The 14,434-nt window shown below is 41.0% G+C and overlaps 1 protein-coding gene across 1 annotated transcript in view; it reads right to left on the reverse strand.

Moving 5' to 3' along the window:
- LRRIQ1 (leucine rich repeats and IQ motif containing 1) overlaps positions 1 to 14,434 on the reverse strand; it is a 157,206-nt gene that overhangs the window by 125,704 nt on the left and 17,068 nt on the right. Inside the window, exons 7-9 of the mRNA XM_044277251.1 lie at positions 11,368 to 12,501; positions 5,931 to 6,083; positions 4,383 to 4,533 (exon numbers count right to left, since the gene is read on the reverse strand). Of these exons, the coding sequence (XP_044133186.1) occupies positions 4,383 to 4,533; positions 5,931 to 6,083; positions 11,368 to 12,501 (1,438 nt within the window). The remainder of the gene's footprint in view (positions 1 to 4,382; positions 4,534 to 5,930; positions 6,084 to 11,367; positions 12,502 to 14,434) is intronic.

The following is a 14,434-nucleotide window of genomic DNA, read 5'->3' on the forward strand; positions in this document are numbered from 1 at the left end:
GGCATGGGGTCTCTGCCTCCAAAATTGTTGCTTGAATCTGTGAGACTTGCTGATGCTTAAAAATCATGGTCGAGAATTGATTATTTATTGATGTCACCCCACACTGTTGTAGAGAGTCACAAATGTCAATATACAGTCATGTGAAAAAATTAGGACACCCTTTGAAAGCATGTGGTTTTTTGTAACATTTTTAATAAAAGGTTATTTCATCTCCGTTTCAACAATACAGAGAGATTAAAGTAATCCGACTAAACAAAGAAAACTGAAGAAAAGTATTTTCAAGATCTTCTGTAAATGTCATTCTACAAAAATGCCTATTCTAACTGAGGAAAAAGATAGGACACCCTTGCCCCTAATAGCGAGTGTTACCTCCTTTGGCTGAAATAACTGCAGTGAGACGGTTCTTGTAGCCATCTACCAGTCTTCGACATCGGTCTGAGGAAATTTTACCCCACTCCTCAATGCAGAACTTTTTCAGCTGTGAGATGTTTGAGGGGTTTCTTGCACGTACAGCCCTTTTCAAGTCACCCCACAGCATCTCAATGGGATTCAAATCTGGACTTTGACTTGGCCATTCCAGGACTCTCCATTTCTTCTTTTTCAGCCAATCTTTGGTTGATTTACTAGTATGTTTTGGGTCATTGTCATGTTGCATGGTCCAGTTCCGCTTCAGCTTTAATTTTCTAACTGATGGTCTCACATGTTCTTCAAGCACCTTCTGATACACAGTAGAATTCATCGTGGATTCTATGATGGTGAGCTGACCAGGTCCTGCTGCAGCAAAGCAGCCCCAAACCATGACACTTCCACCTCCATGCTTCACAGTTGGTATGAGGTTCTTTTCTTGGAATGCTGTGTTTGGTTTACGCTAAACATGTCCTCTGCTGTTGTGTCCAAATAATTCAATTTTGGACTCATCTGTCCAAAGAACATTATTCCAGAAGTCCTGGTCTTTGTCAACTTTATCTCTGGCAAATGTCAGTCTGGCCTCGATGTTTCTCTTGGAAAGCAAAGGTTTCCTCCTTGCACACCTCCCATGCAAGTTAAACTTGTACAGTCTCTTTCTGATTGTAGAGGCATGTACTTCTACATCAACAGTAGCCAGAGCCTGCTGTAGTTCTCGAGATGACACTTTAGGGTTTTTGGAGACCTCTTTTAGCATCTTGCGGTCTGCTCTTGGGGTGAACTTGCTGGGGCGACCAGTCCTGGGCATGTTGGCAGTTGTTTTGAAAGCCCTCCACTTGTAGACTATCTTCCGGACAGTGGAATGGCTGATTTCAAAATCTTTTGAGATCTTTTTAAATCCCTTCCCAGACTCATAGGCTGCTACAATCTTTTTTCTGAAGTCCTCTGACAGCTCTTTTGCTCTCACCATGGTGCTCACTCTCACTTCAACAGTCAGGAGCACACCAAACTAAATGTCTGAGGTTTAAATAGGGCAAGCCTCATTCAACATGCAGAGTAACGATCTACTAATTATGTGCACCTGGTGTGATATACCTGTGTGAGATCTGAGCCAATTTAAGAGGGAATACATGTGAGGGTGTCCTATCTTTTTCCTCAGTTAGAATAGGCATTTTTGTAGAATGACATTTACAGAAGATCTTGAAAAGACTTTTCTTCAGTTTTCTTTGTTTAGTTGGATTACTTTAATCTCTCTGTATTGTTGAAACGGAGATGAAATAACCTTTTATTAAAAATGTTACAAAAAACCACATGCTTTCAAAGGGTGTCCTAATTTTTTCACATGACTGTAGAAGATATGGTCAACTCTGACTATGCACCAGTGATGATGAATATAGTGGTTATTATCCCAAAAGGGATGGACTTCATTTGGCGCCTATCAGGTTATGTTGAGACAGATGAGAAATGTACTCATAGGTTACAGGAGCGGTGGTGGGATTATTCCCAAAATAACAAAGGACATGGTGGCAACTTAGTATACCGCAAAGGCAGTATTATGGGGCAACATTATGCCCAATACAACAGCGCTTGAAAGTGAAGCAAATGCCAGATATTGCAGGCTACTAATTGCCTGTGACAAACCTACACAGCCTTCCTGCACAATGCCACGGAAAAAATAAAGTGAAATGGGTGACAGCCAAACATAACTTTGATTTCCATCTGGAAAGTTTGCAGAGACTTTTTTAGAGATGAAAAAAAGCCGAACTGTTTAAATTCTGCAATAATGCAGGGAAATTACTAGCAAATTTAGCTAAAGGCCAGCGGCTGGTCCACCATGTTCATAGACTGAGAGATGGGAAAGGGGTATTCAGTGAAGATCTCAAGTGCATTCTTGAGATTTTAGACAGTATTTTGAATGTTTATATACTCAAGACCCTTGCAATATGACCCAGGGAATCAAGTTTCTAAATTGAGTCCACCTGCCCAAATAGACAAAAAGGAGCTTGCCAGACAATGCCCCCTTCACGGATAGTGAAGTGTCTACCATCATTAAATCCCTAATAGGGACACAAGGTCCGGATGGGTTCCCAGCTAAATTTTACAAAGGTCTGTGCCAGGAAATAGCACCAACATTAGTTTCCCTTTTTAACTCAAGACTTCAGGGTCATGATAAAATGCCTCCTGGAAATCTCTCCCATAGGGATCCACCAGGTGGGCTCCATGAAGGGACGTTCAGCAGTAACCCATATCAGAATAGAATTTTTAGTTCAAGACTTCAAGAATGCCTTTGATAAGGCAAACTGGCAATGCCCGTTTTGCTTATTCATAACAGCAATTTATCCCAAGCCACTCGCAAGAGTCTGTCTCCTCAGTCTTCTGTCACTTCTAATCCATCTACAAAAGGGCACCAAGCAGGAATACCTGCTCTTGCCCATTCTGTTCCACATAGCTTTGGATACACTAGCATTATATCTGCCCGAGGCGGCCATCTACAAGGTGATAATGGTAGTGAGGAGGGAAACCAAACTGACTTGTTTCACAGACAATTTGCTCCTTTTCATGGATTCCCTGGATACCATTTGGATTAAGTCCTGGAGACATTTTCAGAATGTCTCTAAATGACAACTACTCTATTTACAGGGTGAGGACTTTCCTTTACAAGGACATCGATCGGATGGAATAGTGTCACTTGAAATTGTGATTCAACAATACCTTATGTAAATGGACAGAGTGGATATGGAATTCCATAAAGAAAAACCTACAGGCAGGTTCTTCAAGAAATGAAGACACTTCAGATTCTGAAATTAGAGAACTGATGGAGCCCTTTAAATTAACCACATGGTATATTACAGATCAGTTGAAAGGCACATTGGGAAGATTGCACCTTACCTACTAGTTAGGAGATCCATAGACTGGGGTTAACATTTCTTATGTATGGTCCTCTATCTAGTGTTTTGTTAAAAGAATATTTAATGGGCTTTGTTGGAGTTACAGCATATAAAAATTTGAGACATGACATTATTTTCTATTATCTGGCTGGTACTTAAAGTGCAATTCTGTAATTCTACATTACCCTTTATTTGTTGTATATAGCTTTTTTTTCTTATTGGGTTTTTTGTAAGTGCTTGAATATATACATGATATGTAAGCCAATGCTGACCATAATGTGACCATAGCTGAAGAAAGGTAGATAGGCACATTAAAGGTAAAATAAATACATTACAAAATGACAGCTAACTCCATAAAGGATATTGATCCAAACCAGAAACTACTGGCCACATTTTGCACACAATAATCATACATAACTTGGGTTTTATAAATCTGGAAAAAATATGGTTCATGGGAGATCTAATTAAAATGTAGAAATCCATGAACAGTCTGTACAGAGAAGTCTCTAATTATCTTTTGATACCTGCACCTGCAACCAGGACAATGTTGTATCGTTTACGTCCATAAGAAAGAAGGCTTCATCAACCTAAATGTAAGAGCAGTGACACTATGGACCTCTTTGTCACAGGGTGCCATGATGGTTGATTCATTGTACCCGTTCAAGACAGATTTTATATGACTTTTTAAATGTAAAATTATTGCAGGTTGTAGGTATGAGTTTTCAGGAGGTGGATGTTCAACCAGGGACTTATTCCGACTACCATATGTGTGGTCAGAAAGGAAGTTTTCTCCCTAAAAATGGGGCAGTTGGTATCTGCCTCACTGGTTTTAAAAAAATTTTTTTGCTTGTCTTTGGATGAACACAGTAGGACTTTGAGTTGGACTTTTTCCAACCTCACCAACGACATAATGTAACAGGCATACATCATTATGACATGAAGCAACCAATGGGTTTCCTTTAGTAAGATACATTACAAAGCTAATTATTTTTGCATTCACTAAATTTATAAAAAAGAATAAAGGCTAGACACCTGTACATCTTAAAATTTTATGTAACACGAAGCAAAAGCATAAATAAAGATGCTTACCAATTCTGGTTATTAAGTTAAATGATAGTTCCAAATTCATGAGGTTTGCACAATCTTCTAGTCCATGAATTGATGTGATTTGGTTCTTATTCATCAGTAAAACACTTAGGTTTTTCAAGGCTTCACAATTGATAAAACTGATACAATTTTCCTGTTAGAAAAGATTTGAATGATTTGAAACAAACAATGATATTAATGGAACATGACCAAGAAACAACTATGACTAGAGTACAAGAGCTGAAGAAGAACATCGGCCATTAGGCAGAGGCTATATTTGTAGCTAAACAGACATTTGCACATTTACCATCTGGTAGATTTTTTTTTTGTAATTTTGCTATTATTGTAATGACTTCCCATTCAATAGTTGCTGGCTGAACGATCTCCCCTTACTCCATCACACACATACGTGTTCGGCTCGGCCAAATGTGTATGTGTATTTAATGGAGAGAGAGAGGTCAAAGCTGCTGCTAGACACTTGTGGTGGCATCTTATCTCCTGGGAGAACAAAACGTTCAGGTGAAAATATTCATCTTGCCAGATTCTTCTCTCCTTATCATCTTTTAGGTTAGAGTCAGGGGCTCTCTATACACATTAAACTGTTGGCTAAACCCAACAAAATTTGGCCAACATTTTTAAATTAAATATATATTTATACACTTAGGGGGTCATTTATTAACCTGAAATATGCCTATATCAGGTGTTAGTTGCGTCACAACTTTTCCACGCTCAGGCCAGGTCTAGAAAAGTGGGCGTGAAGTGGGCGGGGAAGGGGACGGGTCGGAAGACCCATCTCATTCATCATTTTCTATGCCTGGTTTAGGAGTAGAAAATGGTCTAAATTTAAGCCAGCAAGGAAGTTGTCTTACATTTAGAAGCGGCGCTGGAAGCACCAAAGTTATGTAGAGGCCCGCGCCTCTTTAGAACTTCAGCGGATCCACCGCCAGCGCAGGGGTTATTAATACCACTCTTAATAAATGACCTCCTTAGTTCTTTCTGACTGATCAGTGTGGCCAGCACTGTCAGTGAGCTCTTCTCCTGTATAGTTGTAATATACTATAACTGTCCCTATATACAGTAGAACAGCTTCCGCTGCCTTCCTAATAGTGAGCGGTTACTGCTCACTCCGGTATCTCACCTGGTGGCTGGTTAATCACGCAGAGCGCCAGGAACACAGGAGAAGAGCTCACCGACAGCTCTGGCCACGGTGATCAGTCAGGAAGAACTAAATATATATTTCATTTCTAGTTCTGACTGTACCGTCCCCATTCTGTGAGGGCAGACGCCAAGCAGCTCCCAGCCCATCTTCCTAGTCAGCACAACACTGTACTGTGTAGACAGATGTGCTTTAGCAATGCTCATTTAAGAGAGCGCTGCTAAGGGATATTTCTGCCCAAGTTTTCTACTATAAATATACGATTTCCCTAAATAAAGTATATTAGAAAAATGTTCCCTATCCCTGTCCCTACAGTTACACTTTAAGACATTTGATAACAAAGAGGACTCTGAAGTCTGAGTGCCGCAGTATGTGGAGAAGAGGGTAACAAATACCTGAACATCTATGTACTGCAATGCTCTGCAGTTACTCAACCCGTCAAGTGCAGTTAATCCACAGCGTCTCAAAGACAGAAATTTCAGTTTTACGCATTTTGACAATGTTGAAAGACTGCAGCCTGGCAGGTCCTGAAAAGTCACCGTTGTGACCTAGAAATCGGACAAAAAAATGAGCACTTGTTTAAACAGTTTTACACAGAGATTATGATATATATGACTAGAAGACAGTAAGAGCTGGATGACAATAAATGAGGTGTCCACTTTAAAACTGATGGCCTACCTATATGATAAGCCATCAATATCAGACTGGCGCACCAGGTACCCCTGCCGATCAGCTGATGTGGAGGCGCCAGTGAGTGCCACGCCCCCTACATTACTTACCAGACACAACTCTGTATTTTTTCTAGTGGCTGTGTCTGGTATTACAGCTTACTCCTACTCAGTCCTACTTGGACTAAGGGTACTTTCACACTTGCGGCAGAGGATTCCGGCAGGCAGTTCCGTCGCATAACTGCCTGCTGGATCCGGCAATCCTGATAGCATTTGTCAGACGGATCAGGATGCGGATCCATCTGACAAATGTATTAAAATACTGGATCCGTCTCTCTGTTGTTATTCGGAAAAAAGGGATCCGGTATATATATATATTTTTGCATTTTTAAAGGTCTGCGCATGCACAGACCGGAAATCCGTTTTGCCGGAACACTTAATGCCGGATCCGGCACTAATACATTTCAATGGAAATTAATGCCGGATCCGGCATTCCGGCATGTGTTCAGGATTTTTGGTCGGAGATAAAACTGCAACATGCTGCGGTGTTGTCTCCGTCAAAAAAACGTTAGAGGGACTGAACTGATGCATCCTGAATGGATTGCTCTCCATTCAGAATGCATTAGGATAAAACTGATCAGTTTTTTTCCGGTATTGAGCCCCTAGGACGGAACTCAGTGCTGGAAAAGAAAAACGCTAGTGTGAAGGTACCCTAAGTAGCAGAACCATGAACAGACACTACAATAAGGTCTCTTTCACACAAGAAACATGATTTTCAGGGTCATCTGCTTTGCACGAACGTTAAATCCGTTTTTGAACAGTCCGGCATAGCCAGAGAGAGCCGCAGCACCTCCAGACTCCATAATGTGACCCGGCGGGGATCTGGCCTGTTTCAAGCATCAATGCTGAGATTCAATCACCAGTTTTTGTCCGGCTGAATCCATGCCTGAAACCGGGTCACATTATAGTCAATGGGTTCCAGTAGGGAAAGGCAGTGTCCGTGTATGTTGGATACAAAGAGCTCTGGCAGGCTACTCCTCTGCCGGATAGTTAGAATCCTAGCGTGAAACTAGCCTAAGACATAGGCCTTATGCACATGACCAATTTGCGGAACGGCACGGACTAGGACATGTTATATTTTTTAAGCGGGCCACGGAACGGAGCAACGGATGCGGACAGCACACAGAGTGCTGTCCGCATCTTTTGCGGCCCCATTGAAGTGAATGGGTCCGCATACGAGCCGCCAAAACGGCGGTTCGGATGCGGACCCAAACGATGGCCGTGTGCATGAGGCCATAGGCTGCTTTCTGTTGCAACCATGACTGAAAAGGGAGCAGTGAAGAGAGGTTCACACACTGACTGTAGTACATCTCTGCTGTACGTGGGCTCCATTTCCATATCTCTCCAACCTATGACATCTAAATGCTTCTTTATGGTTTTTTCCCTGACTTTAGGTGCATATTCAGGGATTTACAAAGCAACTCTCTATCCTGCAGGTATTTTTAATCAAAGGGAAGTTTCATCTTACGTCTTGCTTCTAAGTTCGATTCCAAAAAAGCTATAAATTCAAGAAGATATTAATATTTTTGTTCAGGCGTGAATAAGATGCTGCTATTTAAAGTGTCATATGGCAGAGCAGGCTTGGATAGACTTGTTTAGAAAGATCCCGGCTATGATGATTTTCTTCAAATGAAGAAACATAACCACACACATCACAACATATTGGAATCATTTCTTTTATTACTGAAGCTGAAAGCCGCGTCTGTTTCTCTACACAACATGAAATGCTTCTCCTTTGATATGCAAAGCTAAAGCTTAGATGAGATGGAAAATGTTATAATGAGACCCGACACATGGAAAAGCACTGACAGAATAGTTTTTTTTATATATATATATATATATATATATATATATATATATATAGATAGATATAATGATTTTTTTTTACATTTTTTTTAACTATATTACACCCTATAACCGATGTCTAAGTGTGTGGTGCAAACAGCCCACATTCGAGGGAAAATACACATCAAACATCTGGTTTCTGTAGACCTCTCTGTAGTCAGTCAACTTGTTTACTTGAGGTTATTGGTTCAGAGCATTTAGTGAAGGCATTTACACTGTTTCTTATTGCTTACACACAAGGATTATGAAAGCTAAATGAACTCATTACTCCACTAGGAAAAGTCAGCAAGACGTGAAACCAACCAAGATCTGTGATGTCACTAACTAACATGCCAGCATCAGTGATGTCACAAGCTAACATACCAACATCAGTGCTCTCACTAGCTAACATGCCAACATCAGTGATGTCACAAGCTAACATACCAACATCAGTGCTCTCACTAGCTAACATGCCAACATCAGTGCTCTCACTAACTAACATGCCAGCATCAGTGATGTCACAAGCTAACATACCAACATCAGTGATGTCACTAACTAACATGCCAACATCAGTGCTCTCACTAGCTAACATGCCAACATCAGTGATGTCACTAACTAACATGCCAGCATCAGTGATGTCACAAGCTAACATACCAACATCAGTGATGTCACTAACTAACATACCAACATCAGTGCTCTCACTAGCTAACATGCCAACATCAGTGATGTCACAAGCTAACATACCAACATCAGTGCTCTCACTAGCTAACATGCCAACATCAGTGATGTCACAAGCTAACATACCAACATGAGTGATGTCACTAGTTAACATACCAACATGAGTGATGTCACCAGGAACACACCAACATCAGAGATGTCACTAGCTGAAATACCAATATCAGTGATGTCATGAGCTAAAACGCCAACATCACTGATGTCACTAGTTAACATACCAACATCAGTGATATCACTAGTTAACACATCAACATCAGTGATCTCATGAGCTAAAATGCCAACATCACTGATGTGACTAGCTAACCTGCCAGCATCAGTGATGTCACTAGTTAACATACCAACATCAGTGATGTCACTAGTTAACATACCAACATCAGCGATGTCACAAGCTAACACACCAACATCAGTGATGACATAAGCTAAGATGCCAACATCCGTGATGTCATGATGTCACTTGCTAAAATGGAAGCATCAGAGATGTCACAAGCTAAGAAGTTCACATGAAAGAAACTATAAATGTAGAAAACATTATATATTATGACATAATATCAGACTCTACTTTGGTCATATTATGTCTCCTATTGCACTTATCCCTTAGAGAAATATCCAAGATGATCATAGAGGTCATGCATTGTCCCTCTCCTTTTCACAAATCTGTATCTGGTTGTAAGGTAACTGGCTGCAGCAGGATCCCTCCCCACTGCTGAGTTAGCAGCAAAAGACTAGGTTTGCAAAGCCCTGCCTACTAGCATACCCAGCCCCCAGTCACCTTTTAGCTGAAAATGGAGGAAATTGGAAATTGTGCTCTCTAAGATCTGTGTTGTTTGTGTCAGGAGCATGCAGGAAATCTATTGTATTTCTTTTTATCAAACATTTTAAATATAACAAATAAAGTATTGATTTCGGGGTTCCGTGACTTTGCCTTTCAGTTAGATGGTGGATCTGTGTTCATGTAAGATCATAAAGCCTTAGATACTTATGTAATCTCACCTGTTACAATGGAACTAAATTCATTTTCATTTTACTGCTGCAACACATATCACTGTAAGGGCACAGTGCACAGAACTGGAAACAATTTTAGGGATTCATCTGAACACGAGCTAAGTGCCAATTGGTACTTTTACAATGTGTCTCCATATGTGTTTTTAATACATTATGTACCTAAATTACATGCACTTAGGATATTACTTGCTGCAAAACCACAAGACTTTCAATTTCCTGTGCTTTCTATTGCGCAGAACAAAGTATAAAAACATGTTCTGGACATAACGGTCTATAATTATTTTCAGGCTAAATCAGTAAACATTTACTATTTCATCTAAGCAAATACACAGTGTAATAAATACATTGCCGTTACAGAGCTACGGCCAGCATGAGAGTGGAAACATCATGAGCACGTCATAACTACATGCATATGTGTCATGCCACGGAATATCAGAAACTGCTGCCACTTCTGCTGCACAACTGCCCGAGCTGGTCATAGTCATAGTTAAATGACGTTGTGAAGCCGACCAACATAAAAAAAAGTACAAAAGAACATAAGAAGCAATACCGATACCCTGCCATTCCCAATCCGATGCTTCCAGGTCTCTACTTTTTAGATCCTCTTGAGAAAAATGATTGCTCTGCCAATCAATAGCCACAGCAGTGAAACCTTAGGGTCCAATCACACATCCGTATGTGTTTTGCGGATCCACGGATCCGCAAAATACGGGCACCGGCAATGTGCGTTCCGCATTTTGCGGACCGCACATCGCTGGCACTATAATAGAAAATGTCTAATCTTGTCCGCAATTGCTGACAAGAATAGGACATGTTCTATTTTTTTCGGGAACGGAATTGCGGACCCGGAAGTGCTGATCTGCGTTTCTGGATCCAGACAGCACATTGTGTGGCCCCATAGAAATTAATGGGTCCGCAATTCCGGTCTGCAAAATGTGGAACAGAATTGCGGACGTGTGAATGGACCCTAAGCCAGTGTGGGCATTTCTTGCGTGTCAAGAGGGATCAGGAAGTAGAGACCAGTGGGAACCAGGAAGTGTTGGAACAGGGCTCTTTGGTGGGAATTGGGGAGGTATCACTTATTTTTATTCCATTCTGATTCAGATTTTATTCCATTTGTATTTTTTAATTCTCTGCTGGACAACTCTAATTATTTCAGGCCCAAAAGTAGTAAAACTAACTTCCAACTTCTGTACACTCATACTGGCCTTTTATCTGTCCTGCAAACCATGGTATTCATTTTGGCTACTATCCCTTTGTAATCTAAAAGTGTGATGCTCCTATGTTTGGACTTACTCTAAGCCTTCAAAAAGAGGTACTGCAGTATTTGAGGTGAGATGATCCAGCTGCCACATGCGGCCAAATCCCAACCCACATGCGTTTACCAATGAGAAGGCTATTTGGAAAATGATACCTCAATATAATCTTCTAAATGATGCACTCATTTGCATGTTGGTGGGATTTCTGGCAACCAGACCTCAAGAGATTTTAAAAATGCTATAACAGTTGTCACCACAATTATACAACTGAAATTTGACGCTACCTGTTCCAAATACTGCCATGGACTGTTGTGCAGGATGAGGGCTTCCTTTAGTGGCGGTAGCTGCTTTGTTGCAGAACTTTTCCTCTGTTTTGCCTTTTTAATCACTATCTTTTGGCTATCCCTCAAAATCTTGGACCAAGGTTTGCAGGATTTCATCCATGCTAGTCTCTTCACCTCTGCTTGATCCGAGAGAATCCCACCATTTAAGGCTACAGAAGAAGATGGACTTTGACATTGTGAGGTTCCTGCAATCTGGCTCATGTCTTGTTCTTCCATGTTGTTTACAGCAGACTGCGAATGAAGAATTTGTTCCTCAGTGGATGTAAGTGGCGTTCCAGTCAACACAAAAGGAGGGCTTTCACGTTCTATATTCTTCTGTGCCTCCGTAGAATTGTCATTGTGTACTAATGGAGAACTATCAGTTTCTGGGGCTATGTTGACTTCTTCAGGTTCCACGTTATATACACTTTCCACATTTGTAATTCTTTCATGGTTATTTACCTTCATTCTCACATCTATCTCTTGTTGGAACACACTGTGATCGTCTTGCCTTTCCTTCTCATCAAGCTTCTTCTCAGGTTCCTCAGCCATTTTAACCGTGAGATTCAGTTCATCTATTGGTTGACCCTCTTCAGCTGGGCTTCCACTCTTCGAAGAATATGGAATACTGTTCATTTCTTGTTTCTTCTTCTCTTCCAGTCTCAAAAGTTTAACTTTGTCCAGTCTCATTTTTTCTTCATTCTTCTTCTTCTCATATTCCTGCTGCCTCATTTCCTGTTCAAAAATCTCTTTCCTGTTGGCCTCTTCAATTCTCTTTTTTGCAATGTCCTCATTTTGTCTCTTTTCTTCATCTTTTCGTCTTTTCTCCTCAAGCTTCATCTTAATTTTCTCCTCTAGCTCTTTCTTTTCCATGTCCATTTTGCGCTGAAGTTCCTTCTTCCTGTTCAGGTCCTCTTTCTGCTGCATTAGTATAGGTGCGTACATTTTGTATACTTTGTGTGCTCGGAATGCTGCCTGAATTTTAACGGCTGATTTGTACTGCAGTTCTTCCAAACACTTTTTGGCCTTGGCTTTCTGTTCTTCAAAGGCTTTTCTTTCAATGACCAAATCTGCTTCAATTTTATTAATTTGACTCTAAAAAAATATATAAAATTACTATATTGAAATATTACGTTCAACAACCAACACAAAATATTGCAGATTTACTTGTACACATACCAAAGAGAGCTGTACTGTATACATAGCAGACTTCTATCCTATATTGTTTAGAGTAAGGGCACTTAGTTCAGTGTTTATACATGTGTACATACAAATAAATGAACATAACATATGCAACAGATTTGTGTAGCTACATGTGTTGTGAACTTAGCTCTATTTCTTCAGAAACAGGAGAACTGAATTCCAATTTAAAGAGGTAAATCACTAACGACATGATGTACTAGAAAGGGCATTGCCATGTATAGACCTTATCCCGATAGGAACTGACTGGAGAATGCTGCACCCCTGAAATCATTGTGCAGTAATACATGGATGCACAGTTTTTTCCTGCTCTTTACTCTTAATAAGACTTGCTCAAACTGGTTATCTCAAGCAGAAACGAAATATTGATGACCTATCCGCAGGATAGCTCTCCTTTCCTGGTGACGCATGGCTCAAGCCGCTGGGATAAGACCTGTGAGAGCTACTCTGAGTCCCAGACCGGAAAAACCCGCTGTCTGCATATTTGTTGCCATCTGGACAGGAACCAACATCCAGGTATTCTCTTGGACTAAAATTTACAGGAAGCTTAAAGAGATTCTCAGATGACCTATACTCAGGTCATCATTATCAGATCAGTAGAGGTCTGACTCCTAGCACCCTTCTGATCATATTATACAAAGTACTGTGCATTCTATAGTGGTTGTTCTTGGCACTGTAGCTCAATCCTATTTACTTTAATGGGCCTAAGCTGTGTAAAGGCCATGTGACAGATAGACATGATATCAAAAGCTGAGGAAGAAGTCTCAGTGCTCACCTGAGCGCCACATCCCTCCCAAAAATTGAACAGCAGGGGTGCTGTCACGGACGTACCAAGACATACGGACGTTCCCGCGAGAGGTGGCAGGAGATCTGTGAGACTGGCAACACGTGGTGTGATCTGACATGTTTTCCTTTTGGATCAAATTACGTCTGTGTTGTTTCTGATGCTTGCCACTCCTTCTATCCCCAGGTGTTGCTATTGTGGTCATTTAACCTACTCTATTTATTGTTGTTTCTCCCACTATGCTATGCGGTTTATAGCTTCTGTTGGACTTGTGGTTAGCTTGTGTTTGGTTCTTGGTTGAGTTCCTGGTGCTACCAAAGCTTCATTGAAGATAAGTGTTTCCTTTCCCTTTTGTATTTTGTTTATATATATGTGTGTGTTGCCTTTCCCTGTTGTTTGTCATTAGGCCTGAGGAAGACTCCTGTTCATCCTTCCCTTTGGAAAAACAGGTAGACTCAGTCCTGACATTAGTTCCAGGGTTCTATAGGGTGATATAGGATTCTAGGTATCCGATGTAAGAACTTGCCTACCTTTGGGGCCTGTTCATATTGGTAGTCTGTCAGGACTGGAGTTAGGGTTTTCTCTAGGAGGTGTCCATCTTCCTTACCTAGTTTCCAAGCCTTATTCCGGTATCCCCTTTCCCTCCTATGCTCGGTGTGGTGTTTTCCTCCCACACACGAGCGTGACAGGTGCTGGCAGTCAGACCCCAAATGATCACATACCAATGAACTATCCTAAAAAGAACCACAGTATGTAACTGTAGCATTCCAAAAGGAGCCCGATCACCTATGGTTAGAGCATAGAGGCTCTACCTTTTCATAACATGTATATTTCTATTTTATAATAATAAACCAGTGGAATTTGTCTGGCCGAATCCAGGCACCAATTACGGGAAACAGATCCCCGCTGAGCCCCATTAAAGTCAAAGGGGCTTGGCAGTGCTCTGGCCTTATCCATCTATGCTGGATACGTTGTCTTCCGACAGGCTGCTTCTTTGCCGGAACAGTCAGCCTGGAGAATTTACCGCTAGTGTGAAACTAGCCT

This window comes from Bufo gargarizans, chromosome 2, assembly GCF_014858855.1.
Source record: "Bufo gargarizans isolate SCDJY-AF-19 chromosome 2, ASM1485885v1, whole genome shotgun sequence".
NCBI lineage: Eukaryota > Metazoa > Chordata > Amphibia > Anura > Bufonidae > Bufo > Bufo gargarizans.